The sequence below is a fragment of the Camellia sinensis genome, chromosome 8 (assembly GCF_055761805.1).
Source record: "Camellia sinensis isolate YWXY chromosome 8, ASM5576180v1, whole genome shotgun sequence".
Lineage (NCBI taxonomy): Eukaryota > Viridiplantae > Streptophyta > Magnoliopsida > Ericales > Theaceae > Camellia > Camellia sinensis.
In genome coordinates this window covers 190,233,034-190,247,456 of record NC_138968.1, presented here as the reverse complement: position 1 = coordinate 190,247,456, position 14,423 = coordinate 190,233,034, and the positions used below count along the sequence as shown (strand labels likewise).

The 14,423-nt window shown below is 38.3% G+C and overlaps 1 protein-coding gene across 1 annotated transcript; it reads right to left on the bottom strand.

The window, feature by feature from the left end:
• Positions 1-10,945: 10,945 nt before the first annotated feature.
• On the bottom strand, positions 10,946-13,980 carry LOC114308609 (GDP-L-galactose phosphorylase 2). The gene is made up of 7 exons (XM_028254222.2): positions 13,108-13,980; positions 12,878-12,999; positions 12,733-12,792; positions 12,359-12,601; positions 12,077-12,262; positions 11,705-11,953; positions 10,946-11,569 (listed from the first exon to the last, which is right to left on the bottom strand). The coding sequence occupies exons 1-7, from the start codon at positions 13,229-13,231 to the stop codon at positions 11,201-11,203; spliced, it is 1,353 nt and encodes a 450-aa protein (XP_028110023.2). The 5' UTR covers positions 13,232-13,980; the 3' UTR covers positions 10,946-11,200.
• Positions 13,981-14,423: the final 443 nt, after the last annotated feature.

Below are 14,423 nucleotides of genomic sequence, written 5' to 3'. Positions count from 1 at the left end.
ACACGGTGACAGAAAAATGTAGAAAAAAAAACGAGAGGAAGGGAAGCAAAAAGCAGAGAGAGAGAGGAAATGACTTTTGGGTGTAGTGAAAAAGTTATGGGATTAAATGGAGATCACATGTTTCCCATGGGACCTATGGGTAATTTCCCCAAGTAATATTAAATGAAAGAAGCGGCAGATTTTTCATTAAACCAATAGGGTAACTTTTTATCAAATTTTACGAGTGACTATTGGTAGACAACCTCTCTGACAACTAATTTTGGGTGAAAATTTACTCTTTGCTGGACAATTGACAGGACAACGGGTAGAATTGATGAAATCCATTAAAGTGCATCATATTAAATCAAAATTTTTATTAAATTTTTATTTAAATTTGATGAACGATTTGAGATGCGACAGAGATGTAAATCAACATTTCAGATAAAAGATTAAAAAGTTGTCTAAATCCTTAGAAAGAGTCAAAAGACCGAGAATCACAAAATTCCAATGCACCACCAAGCATCGAACTAACGTAAGTGAAATGAAAGACAACCTCCCTAGCAAAGACAAAAACAAGGAACACAAAAAACAATACAACTTGAGAATGGAGAGTCTTACATTGAGGGACTTTGAAGATATGAGTTTATTGTAACTATCCTTGATAATACGTTCTCATTTATTTCTTTCAAACTTTGCATCATAGAATTTTGTGATCATAACCCTAAAGCTTGGGATATTTCGTACAAAAATTTAAAATTATCCTCAAATCCTCTATCTCGAAAGGTTTCTTTTAGATGCTACATTTATCGGCCTCTTATCATTAACCCTAAAAATATATTTGGTTTGTAGCTGACAATGAGATAGAACTGAACAAACTAATAACTATCCCCGTATCCAATGCATACACACAATTGGATTGAGGCAATAGATCATGTTTCGTTTTAGTTGGGATAAGAAAAATGCTAACGTGACAAATATTTGTCAGGCTTATATTCGTCTGAGTTTCAGTTGTATCAATATTCATGGTTATACCATCCAGTAGAACTGCTAACAATATACCCTGCATTTGGGACTTGAAGCTATCTATGAATTCCAACATTCAACAATCTACCTCATAAAACATAGCATGCATCAAACATCATCATATCCCAAGAACTGATGTTATCAATTATAAGCCAAATGAACCTTACAAGAAATAATACTGTTAGTTGTATAATATGTAAAAGCAAATCACAATTCAACACGTGGCACGAAGAGGGCAATTTAGAGAGTTAATACGAGTTGCCAACCAAAGTCAGGCATGTGTCAATCCGTATTAGTAATAATGGATCTGCGTAGTACCGGAACAATCAAGGGATACAAGGTGATGTGACCTAACGATTACTCACAAAGTTTAAATTCAAAATTAGGAAGGAAGCCTAACTGCAAGAGTGGCGTAATGAGATTGACTATGTGAGAGCATGTTCAGCAATCATAGGAGGACATTTCAACAGTTAGAAGCCCACTTCAATGGTTATCATTGAAAAACATAAATAACAGAGAAGGCCCCAGACAAAAGGACCCAGACTCAGATCAAAAATTCAGTTTATTTACTTCTTCATTTTTTCCTTCCAGTTTTTACAGTTCTTTACATTTCTGTACTTCAATTCCTGTACTGCATTTCATTTCCTAGGAATAGTTTCAAATTGCTTGTCGCTGTAAATCTCTACGAGGCTGGGTCAGATCATTATAAGTTTTCTTTTACTTAATGAAATTTAGATTCTGAAATTGTTCTTCACTTGTTGTTATTTACTAAATTCTTCTAAACAAGCTACCAGTAAAAGTCCTCTTCATTGTGGCTGAGAGAACTAAAACACAATCGTCTGATAATTGGTTGGCAATTAATATTCTGTGAGGACTAATTGATCCATACTGGCACGCTTAAAATTACATTATTAACCTTCGAAAGCCAAAAAGCCAACATATATTTTTGGCACGCCCAGTGGAACTAATTGAAATGGGCCAGAACTCAAATCAAAGACAATTGATTTATATTTTTATTGTCATTTATATTTCCTGCATTTTATTTTACGCACTTTCTTTTCGAAACATTTATTTTCAGCATTTCCTTTTTGAAGCATTTTATGCACTTCCTTTTCAAAGCATAGGAGTAGAGATAAGTAATTGTTACTTTGATTGTTCATTCAATCATCTTTTTCCGTCTCCCTTATTCTTCTTTTAATTTTTCTTTTCTTTAACACTTGGCAATTTTGAAGTCCTCTTCATTGAGGCAAAAGAACTGTCAACGCAATAGCTTGATAATTGGCTTGAATTTAATCTGTAAGGATTTTTCAATCCTTGCTGGCACACTTGTATTTATGATATATTTCTTCGTAGGAAAAATAAGCCAACATATATTTTTGGCACGCCCAGTGGGACTAATTGAAATGGCTAAATGTAGGAGACAAGGAGAAAATGAACGCTTGGAAGAAGGTGTGGAGGGAGAGGTAGAAGTACCTGATCTAGAGGATAATGTGATAACACATCCTGTGGAAGCACCTATCTCATCAGAACCTATGGTCGAACAGACCAGCAATTCAGAACATGCACCACATGTTCAAAATATTGGACGAGGTCATGGAATTAGACCATCCACTGTTCCATCTACCCAGCCAATGAACCCATGGGAAGGCTTGGTAGTTGCCATGAGACAGCAGTTAATGTATACAATGGAAAGATGGGCAACATCCTTTTATGGATCGAATGAATTCCCATCAACTAACTAGCATAAGGCATATGGAGAAAAATTCAAATATTCCTCAGCAAAGATTGGCTAGAGATAAACAGCCTATGCAAAGTAATGGACAGACTAATGGTCAGACTAGTAATCAAAATTATGAAAGACCATCACCTATACCTCAATCATGGTATAAGCCTCTTTCGAGGCCTGTGGTAAATCAATATGTCTCATTAACTAATAGCAAAACCATACAAATTGGTGGATCTGGGCCAACACAAGAAAATGGCATGAAAATGTTTCCAAATCCCATGTTCGAAGCCATACCTGGCACAAAGGGATTCACTAATTCTCTATTCGAATTCATACCCGGGGGATTGGAAGGGTTTCCTGCGGCTGGGAGAGAAACAACACTTCTTCCTCCTATTGCAACACCTTTCGCAAGTCCTTTTGTAGAATAGGCTCAGAGAGGTCAGCCATACCCTCAACAGCAGCCAGTACCACAGGGACAGCCAGTCCCAAATATACCTCCCTATAGACTAAGAGGACATCAAGCACATGGGATTCCGCCAAACCCTATGTTTGTTCCTCCAATAGTAGTCCAACAAGTGCAGAATATGGTTCCTAGGGACCAAATTGCTGATATTGTCAGAGAAATGTGTGGACCTATGGCTCGGGGGGTTCAGACTCCTGTATATAAAAACCCATATCCAGAATGGGTAGATAGGGTGCATGAATATCCAAGGGGGTTTAGAATACCAGACTTTGCTCTCTTTTATGGAAATGGAAATCAGTCAACAGTAGAACACATTGCCAGGTTTGCTAGCTAATGTGGTGAATTTATCAATAATGATTATATGAAGTTAAGACTCTTTTCAAATTCTTTAACTAGAACAGTCTTTGTCTGGTATATTAACCTAACACCTGGCTCTATCCAAACTTGGCAGTAAATGGAGGAGGCATTTCATGCCCAATTCTTCCAAACAGAGCCAAAAGTTTCTATGGCAGATTTGGCAAGGTTGAGCTAAAAGCCTGATGAGAAGGCCACTCAATTTATTTCCAAATTCAAAAGAGCACGAAACAAGTGTAAGGTCATTCTACCAGAGCCTGAATTTATGAGATTGACTCAAAATGGTTTAGAGTTTAGGCTTTGAAAGAAGTTTGATTCAATTGAGTTTCGAGACTTAGTGGAATTAACCTATAAAGTGTTTAGATATGAATCTTTACTTGAGGAAGAACATGATCTGTAACAGCCGCTCCCTTAATTAATTGTTAAATTATGTAATTTGCCTTACTTATGGTTTATTATGCCTAATTGTATGTCATGTGTTATATGTACCATTTGTTATTTGTGATATGTGTTCATGGTAGTGAATTAGTGAGAAAGATAGATGGAAATAGATAATAAACCTGTCTGAATCAGTGAACCATAAGATTAAAATTAAATATTTGAAATAGGCAATTAGAGCCTGATTCATAGTAGTACATTTAATTTAGTGTTAATTAAGAGATTTATGATGGGAATTGAATTATTAACTTAGACTTGGGAAGAGAATTAGGAAAATCCAAACAAGACTTAACTCAAGTCAACAAAAGAGGTAAATAAAGAGAGATAGTGGTTGGTGTAGAGATAACTTGAGAGAGAGCCTTAGGAGTAGAAGGAAGATAGAGGAAGAAAAGGAGTAAAAGAGCTTAATCCAAATCTTCACTAATTCATCCATCTAAGGTAAGAAACTTTCCTCTAATTTCAAGAATTGAAGTTATTTGCCAATATAATCATAGAAAGTTGGGTAATGTAAAGTGATAATAGGAACCCTAAAGTGAAGAAGTGAAAATAGTCAACTCTTATCCTTATAATACATGGCATCATCACTTGCATCCTGCATGAAATTTGGGATTTGAAGAGTAAATTGTGGGAGCTTCTATTTACACACACAATATACACTCTCTACACATCTCCCTCACTACACTTTTTACACACTCCCTTCATTAAGTGTGTGTATAAAGAGGGCTTAGTGTGTGTAAATAGAAGCTCCCGTAAATTGTAAGCGTTTTCACTTTAACAGTCAAGTTTGCATACATTGAAAATTGTATACATCTAAGGTTCATGATTTTGTGGTCTTCTTGGTGGCTTGAGCCTTGCTTACTTGTTTGAAGTTGGAAGTAATCAATTCCTCTGGTTTTGAAGTGTTTTTGAGCCTCTTTTTATGTAAATGAGATTGGGTTTTGAAAGGGGAAAAAGCTCCATATTCAGCAGAAATTCGAACTGATTTTTCACCCAGACCGCTCGAGCCGTCAAGCTTGGTTTGGCCAAATTTGCACACTGAAGTTCGCCCGCACGTGCAGCCTAGGCCATCGCACGAGCGGCCAAACCAACACATGTACAGCTGGGGCCACCGCATGTGCAGCCAACAAGGCCAGCCCAAATTGATTTTTCTCCTGATTTCTTTGACTTTCGGGCCTCCAATTGTATGGTTTTCAATTGTTTTTCATGTGCATGAGCATGGAAAGAATTTAAAACGAAACGAAAGAATAAAAAGGATCGGGTTAAATGATTAGTAACAAGTAATGGAGAAGTTAGTGACTAATTGAATATTGAACCATTACGCTTTCATTTGCCTACGTAGGTCAGACGCTGCATCCTAGTCAAGTGCTACACGAGACTAACGGTGAGTGACAATGTAGTAAAAGTATGCTTAAATTATAATTCTTTTGGATTGTTATTGATATTGTTAAAGTCTATTCTATAATGATATGTTTACTGAATACGTGAACCCACTCCATATAATATGCTCACGTGGCCCATACTTGGAGATAATAGTACCGTGGTCTATATTCATGTGGCCTGTACTCGGGGGTAATAATACCGTGGTGTATCTCCACGTGGCCCTCACCCGGGGGTAATAATACCGTGGTTTGCCTTTGCCCGAGGGTAAGAATACCGTGGCCTATGATCACGTGGCCTTCGCCTAAGGGTAACAGTACCATGGCCAAATGTGTATGAGATATCGAGTTATATGAACTTGATTTGAAGAACTAGTATATGAACCCGTGGTTTCACATGATTGCTATGTTTAACGAACATGTTACTGCTATATGACTTGATTTTACTATTCAAATAGATATTATTTCTGACCTTCTTTTTACACATTGTTATTCACTAGGCTTTGGCTCACAGTTTATGTTGGTCAGGTAGGTGATCCAGCTCAAGAGAGAAGTTAACGGTGTAAACCTACTTTCTAGTTTGTCAAGCCAACTATAGTGCCTCCCTTCGGGGTTTCTTTTGGGTCTAACTCTAAGGCTTTTGGGTGAATATGAATTTACCCTTTTGTAAAGTGATCAAGTGACTTGTAGCAAAGTGTTTTTGGTCTTATGCTTGTTTGGGTAATGTGTTTGCTTTTAGTACATGTATATGATGTGATAAGGTACGGGATGATTGTACAGTGAATGATGGTTTGTGATTTTATTGGCTTCCACCAGTACCTTACTATTTATTATGCAGTAGGCCTTTAGTAATTGCGGATTACTAGCCGGTTACGTCTTTAATCCCGTGGGGCGGGGGTTGGGACGTGATAGGATCGAAGTAATGTATCACATAAGGCTTATTATAGGGACCCTAATTATGAAATTGATGCAACAGACATCATAGGGAAAGAGCCTATGACTTGTGAGGCATTAATTCATAAGGACACTACAATAGACTAGCAATTCAAAAAGAAAGACCTTCATAGGAAATATTCTTTTGATTTAAAGTAGATGATATTTTTGATCATTTGCTTGCAACAAATTTTCTAAAGTTACCAAAGGGAGTTAAGATCTCTACCCCAGAAGAACTTAAAGGGAAGATATATTGTAAATGGCACAATTCTTGGTTTCATTCAACTAAAAACTGTATTGTTTTTCGGGACAGGATCCAAAAGCGGATTCGAAAGGGAAGTTTAAAGTTCCCAGCCAAAGCAGAGAAAGCTATGGAGATTGACACTAACCCATTCCCAGAGATTGGGAAAGTTACAGCCAATGTTGGTGTGCCAGATTTCCAAAACTTATCCTTGAAGGAATTGGAGGAAGTTAATGTGCAGATGCATATTGCCAGCCAGATTGCTTTCAAGAAAGATACCAGAAGTTCACCAGCAAATGAACAGAGTTTTGCGGACCAAAAGGAGGACTCTAGTGAGGAAGCGCTGAATGATGACTCTCTAGAGGCAGCTGTCATGCAAAGGATGTGTCCCAGATACAGGCTAAGTTATAAATGTTTAAAGGTCTCCCAATTGATGGAAAACAGTATTACAAGGATGTGCAGTGATGCCCTAAACTAACCAGTACCTACAACAAGATGCCATACCTAACTGGTCCCAGACAGCAACCATTCTTGGTTGGACCACCAGCTGCTAGAGTGCATCCCAAGGGTAAGAGACCTTTGCATGAGTTCAGACCACACAACTACTATAAGATGGAAGGCAATTATCTTGAGAAGAGGCCTAAAGTGAGCTCAAGTTATAGAATTAAAGCCAAAGATTGGCCTCTAAGATCAGCCTCAAACAAGATGGAAGGTAACCACCCTGACAGAAGGCCTGAATTAGGCTCAAGACTGGGGATCAGGGCCAAGCAATGGCCTCCACAAGCAGCTTCGAATCTGGCTTCGAAGGCAAAAAAAGCTAGTTCAGCAACTGAACTAGTGAGTTCATAGGTACTTGGGGTTTCAGATTGGTTTGTCATACAGAACAAGCCTAAGGAAATGCTTGACCAAAGGAGTGTCTTTGGAGACCAGGGCAGAATGATTAAACCTTTCTTGATGGCTCAAAATAATTGGGTATCATTAAAGCATCCAAAAACAAAGGAACCAAATATGGTTCCAGTAATCTCCACGTCTCAAAGGAGGAAGATTCAGCGAAGGTACACTCAGTACCAAAAGGATCTGAAGGAAAGTGGAGAGAGTTCTTCATTGGCCCAATCAAAAGGCCAGATAGAGAGAAAAGAAAGTCCAAAATTGGATCCTAGTCCAAAATTGGCTCCTCAGAACAAAAGAAGTGTCAGCAAAAAGCAGTTGGCTAAAGTTCACACTGAACTGAAAGTCAGGGAAAGATCCAACTTAGCAAGTCTTGAAAAGGCCTTGATGGAAAGCGACAGTGAGACAGAAGGAGAAGTTGAACTAGGCCAAAAGAAAGAAATGGCTGAGGATGAGATGTTTGAAACCTTCATGGCTGAACAGATATTTTTGGTCGAAAAACTAGCAGGAGAAGACCATTTGAAGGAAGTCACTAGTACTGAAGTACCAGAATGCAGCGTGGAAGATGCTTCTGAAATAACTGAACAAGTTAGCCTGGAAAAGAAATAAGGGCAGCCAATAGTTCAGTTTGGCTCATTTCCTCTAATGTCAATGAATATGGTGTCTATATTGCCACAGGAGTTCTAGGCTGAAGATGGAAACCAAGAAGGTCAGGAAATTGACCCTATTCTAGTTTCTAGTAAAGATTCACAGGTTAGCATGGTTCATGACGAGTCTGAAGTGACCACACCAATGGAAACTGAAGATGAGAGTGAGTAAGTGAGTATTAATCTCTCATATCCCTTTGAGTATCCTACAACTTCCATGACACAGTACGTTAAGCCCTTGTATATCAAGGTTTTTTTCGATGGGATACAAATGAACAAGGTATTGGTGGATAATGGGGCAGCAGTGAACCTGCTTCCGAAGTCCTCTTTGAAGAAACTGGGAAAAAGAAACCTCAGATTAATCCTAACCAGCACAACCATTGCTGGCTTCGTTGGGGATAAGCAGATAGCTTAGGGTATCTTGCCGATCAACCTGAGTGTGGGAACTAGAGATTGCATGACGACATTCTTTGTTATGGATATTAATGCCAAGTATAATGCTTTACTTGGCAGGGATTGGATCCACACCAACAAATGTGTACCTTCCTCTTTATATCAGAAGATAATGATGGCCTTATGCAATGAAGAGACAAAGGAGATCAATGCAGACTCTCAACCCTTTATCGCTTGTGCTGACTTTGCAAAGGCCAAGTTATATACTAAAGGAGTAACACCACTTAGTATATTGAGAAAACCTGATGGTTCAGCCGAAGTGACAGCTGATGAGGAAGTAACACGCCTGAAGCACTTGGTGCAGGAAAGTGCTGATGAAAAATTTGTCATCAAGGAAGATAATGATGCCTGGTTATAGGCAAAAAGATGAAACCTAAGAAGCCAGACCATGGGCTTTAGTTAAGTTTTCAATATTGGGCATAAAATCGATACTCCAGAAGGTTCAAGAACAAAAGAAAGAAGCCATGGTAGTTGGTTGTAAGTAGGAACAACGACAGGTCAAGTCTTTGACCTTTGATAAATACTGTGCATTGGACATCGAAACAAAAGTCCAAGAAATACAAGAGGAAGAAGTCTTATGGACAGACTTTGTCTATGAGAAAGAAGGCAAAGATGTTGAACTAAAGAAAGCGGCAAGCAAGGTCGGAGCCCTATATTGCTAGTAAGTAGTTGAAGGAACTAGATCTTGATAAGGAGCGAAGTATTGACTCTCGAAGAGCGTGAGCCTCAATTCCTCAATTCAATTTGGATTGGAGGGCAGCAAATGAGTAGTGAGAGCCTCTCTAAATGAAGATGGGAATTCAGGTTTGTTCACACCTTCAAGCCAATCAGAGAAGCAAAGTTTTTCTTTTTTGGCCAGGAGTGCAGGACTGATTCCTAAGGCTTTATCAGGGTGTGGAGTCCTTCGCACCATTTGAGACGGCAAAGTAAAAGTGCACCATGCTGAAAGCAAGTTATCCTCAAGGCTGCATAGACGGTTGAAGGAAACGTATGGGTACACTACAAAACTACGCATGAAATGGTGGATTGCAAGAGGGTCATCGAATTCAAGAAATCGATGATGAATGCGTTCCCTCGTCTGAGGTTGAATAGGAGTAGGCCAAGCTCCCCAGCCAGAAGCTTTAGGAGAATAAGAAGAAACAGCAGCCTCATCCCATGCAGAAGGTTTTGTGGCAGAAGAAGAGCTTCCAATATCCATTGTTACAAAATCTTGGTCTAAAGAATTGTGACCAGTAGGTTCTTAGTCCAAAGGTCGAAGATTTGCAAAAACTTCTATGACTTGAGTAAATGGAGGTAGATTGGTGTGGCTAATAAATGCATGAAAGTTCTTTTGAGGATGAACATCATTATCTAATAACTCTTCGTATGCTTGATCTATGTAAGAAAAGGTTTGCTTGGCCATGAGAACTGTATCAGCCTTTTCGAATGCTCAGATAGTGGGAGATGTTCAAGGCATACAAAGAGAATTTAATGCAGTACAAATACTGCAATGATGGACGTCGGTTGCATTTTTAAAAAGATGCAAAGTCCATGCACGTCCTAGGACATGGATAAAGTGCCTTGATCCACTAATATCACCAAGTATTGGGTATATTAGTGCGGGAAACTGTATAATTTGTAAAAGCCAATCACAATTCAACATGTGGCACGAAGAGGGCAATTTAGGGAGTTAATACAAGTTGCCAACCAAAGTCAGGCACATGTCAGTCTGTATTAGTAATAATAAATTTGCATAGCACTGGAACAATCGAGGGATACAAGGTGATGTGGCCTAACGGTTACTCACAAAGTTTAAATTCAAAATTAGGAGAGCAGCCTAATTGCAAGAGTGGCATAGTGGGATTGACTATGAGAGAACATGTTCAGCAATCATAGAAGGACATTTCGACGGTTAGAAACCCACTTCAACGGTTATCATTGGAAAGTATAAATAGCAAAGAAGGTCCCAGACTGAAAGACACAGATTCAGATAAAAAAACTAGTTTATTTACTTCTACATTTTTTCCTTCTAGTTTTTACAGTTCTTTACATTTTTACACTTCAATTCTTGTACTGCACTTCATTTCCTAGGAGTAGTTTCAAATAGCTTGTTGCTGTAAACCTCTACGAAGTTAGGTCATATCATTGTAAGTTTTCATGTACTTGATGAAATTCATATTCTAAAATTGCTCTTTACTTGTTATTTACTAAATTCTCCTAAACAAGCCAATAATAAAAGTCCTCTTCATTGAGGCTGAGAGAATTAAAACACAATCGTCTAATAATTAATTATCAATTAATATTCTATAAGGACTAATTGATCCTTACTGATATGCTTAAAATTACATTATTAACTTTCAAAAGCCATAAAGCCAACAAATACTAAGAAATTTAATAAATTTTACGAACACAAAACCAATCACAAAAAATATAGGCAAGACAATCTGAATGAAACTTCAAACATGCATTCAATAGCTTATGAGAGCAAAATCCACATGGTATTCTACACATGCCCACAAGGGAAATAAACATAATACCATCGCTGATCGGCTGACCAGAAGCAACTTCAACAACAATGCAAACCTAGTTTGCCTTATTTAGGGATATTTCACATGAACAGACAAACTCCAGTAGCATACTACCATATTTAATTAAGTAATACACACAGACCACTGACAAGTTCATAGAAATGCCCAATTGTCACTGCAGAACTAGGCATTCTTGCTTCCCAGGCACCATAGCATGGCGGGAGCTTTTGTTAAGGGCATCTGCTTTTTCAAGAGATTGAGGTGTGTCATCGGGCTCCTCAAGCAAGCTCTGAGCAACACTTCCACTTCCTTCATCACCACAAGAGATAGCTTCAAAGATCAAAGCCTTTACTTCTTCAAACCTCTCCTTAGAAAGGGAGACCTCGGCAAGGAGTCTCCAAGCATTTTCTTCAGACGCCTCCTCATAGTCCTTCTTCCTCTTCAAAACCATGTGTCCACTAATTTCCCACACTGCCGGGTTTACTTGGGTGTCCAGAAGCTCAGAACTCACTTCTCCAAGAGCCTGCTTCTCAGCGTAACACTATTTGTTCATTCAACAAACATTTAAAACACGAGGTTAGGCAACTAAAATTGAAGGAACATGAAAAAAGAGCTCATAAGCAAATTAAAAAGCAAGAAAATCACACAAAAGTGATATGGGTTTTAATGCTCTCACCTGTGGGAAGAGAAAGATCCGTTTTCCAGAATCAGAGATAAGCACATTGTAAGGTATGTTGTTATCTTGAAGGCAAATACACGAATTAGAGACAGCATTGGACAAATCTTCAAGAGTATTTCCACCCTCAAACACAAGACCTCTGATTGGATAATTCAACAGCTCAGAGGTTTTCACCCCTCCATTCAAATCAGTTATCTTCACAGTGGGAGCCTTCTCGATAGGAAAGGGCACAGCCAAGTAATAAGCCTGTAGCCATACAAATCATCGAACCATCTTTCACTAAAAACAGAAAGGCTAACTAATTTAAGAGATATGATCATAGAACTGTTTTAATGAATATGAGAATATGAAAAGGACGGATGTAGGAACCTGGAAATGAAGGTGGTTGATGGTAGCAAATGCACCCAAGCTGTTGTAACCTAATCGGAAGTACGGGTTTCCAGCTTCTACTGCCATGTAAAGAGCAAGCAAGAAGCTATCCTTGTCAATCCTCTGAGGAAGGCATTCAAGAATCCTAGGGATCAAAAGTACATGACCATACTCAATAGGACTAACCTGTTGAGGCATGATTAACAGAAACCATCTTAGATTCTTAGCTAAAAATTCATCTATATACAATCTTAATATGAAAAGCAAGGAAGGAGGATATACATTGATGGCCACAACACTCGGAGAATTCTCAACATCAATGGGTGCATTCGGGAAGAACTGGACATCATTGTCTTCACTTGCTTCAAACTGGAAAAGCACCTCTTCCTGTCCAACTTTAGTGAAGTTGAATTTGTTCCCATCAAAGGGCTGCAAGACCTTATCAACTTGAAACTCAGTCGGCCTCTTCTTAAGGTGTCGACCCTCATTCAGCTGTGCAATGAAGCCATACCCTCCTGGAATTACCTATACCAAAATCATCATATAAATCAGGATGGACCACATAACAATTTGGCAGAGTACTCCATTCAGCAGATTCAATACTCAAATAATTAGCTTAAAACTATCCAATCGAAGAAAAAGGAAATGCCAAAGACCTTGGTTTCGCAAGCAGTGACGTCATAGCGAAAAAGCCCTTTCTGCATCCGATCCTCCCACTGTCATCAAGTGATAAACATTAGCTCATTATGATTGGAAAATATCCAAAAAAATAAAATGCATCTAAAAAATTGAAAATTTTACCTCCCCGAGAAGAAGGGAATCCAAGAAAGCAACGGGAGGCTCTTTGTTCTCGTGGGCACGAAGACCCTTTTCACCAACAATCTCATTCACCTTCTTGAAAGCATAAAGAGGTAGCTTCGCCTCTAATTTGAACCCAATTTAATTAAAACCCAGAACTTCTATTCCACACATCAATACATAAAAACTATAAATTAACTCAAATTTCGGTACACATGCAATTTATCAAATACCTGGAAGGCAACACTTCTGGAGGCAATTCCGGCCGCAACCGCCTCTAGGCTGAGCACCTTCCTCCGACTCATCCTTTTGGTAATTGGAAACAACAGTAGGAACCCTCTTGATCCTCAACATCATGAATTCAGATAAAAACAATACACACACACACCAAGTAGAAAAACAAACCGATCGAGCGACGATAGATATAGAAACCAAGGATATAAAGAATTTTAAGAATTATTGTTGGGTAAAACTACTATAGACCTAAATAAACTAGTAGTAGATGGAGGAGAGGGAGGAACCGCCGCCGGCAAGGAAAAGGAGGTCGGAGGGGCTGCCGCCTTCAGAAGGCAAAGCGCCACGTCCACCGTGCGGCGAAGGGTTGGTCTCGACTACACAACCCTTGCGACGTACAGCCCGGACATGTAAGAGGGGCCGAGAAACTCTGTGTATAGCCGTGATGATGTCTACAACTTGAACTTCTGGGTTTTACCCCCGATCGATTCTCTCTCTACTCTTTATCTCTCTATATATGTAATCCAGAGCTTTTCCGCTATATTTCGATTGCAGGGTCGATATGGGTTTTGAAGACTGATGTGGAAGATGATGATGGAGAAGAGGAAGGTGCTTGCTGCTATGGCTTCTATGGGTGAGGAGATTTGGGGCACAGATACGAGAATATATAGATGAAGTTGTGAATATGTGAGTACGTAGAGATGGTAGTGAATGTGGCTGTGGTTGTGTTGTGGTGTGTATGTTTGGTGGCCCTGTGAGATAGTGGACACGGAAACAAATTATTGAGAGAGAGAGAGAAAGAGAGAGAGAGGATAAAAAACAATTAAAATCACAATATGTTTAATAAGTGATAGGGAAATTTTATCTTACACACTTATTAAAAGTGCATTACATATATAACAAGTGATAGGGAAATTTTTTCATACACGCCTATTAAAAGTGCATTACATATATATTTTTAATTGTATTATTTTTTTTAGTTATGATATTATTTTAATTATGCTTGATGTTATATTTGGTTATGACATTTTTTTATTTTTTTTAATTATGACTCAAAAATTATAAGATTATGTCGTTTTTTTTTAATTATAAGATATATATGATATATATTTTTTGAGAGATGTATACTATAGTATTTTCAAAGTGATAAGAGTATTCTTATCTTAAATTCATAGTCATGGGTTCAAATCATGACCAGTTCTTTGTATAATTTTTTTTAAATTAAAATTTTTGAAATTTGTCACGTGATAAAAACAAAAAACAAATGTTTCATGACACCAATTAAGACCTTTGCCTAATATAATAATATAGATAT

What these genes read in the sequence shown, in the direction of transcription:
- LOC114308609 (XM_028254222.2), bottom strand. Translation starts at nt 13,231, where the DNA reads ATGATGTTGAGGATCAAGAGGGTTCCTACTGTTGTTTCCAATTACCAA. An exon ending in CCAGAAGTGTTGCCTTCCAG is followed by an intron (nt 13,000 to 13,107) that starts GTATTTGATAAA and finishes GGTTCAAATTAG; the next exon opens with AGGCGAAGCTACCTCTTTAT. An exon ending in TCAACCACCTTCATTTCCAG is followed by an intron (nt 11,954 to 12,076) that starts GTTCCTACATCC and finishes GTATGGCTACAG; the next exon opens with GCTTATTACTTGGCTGTGCC.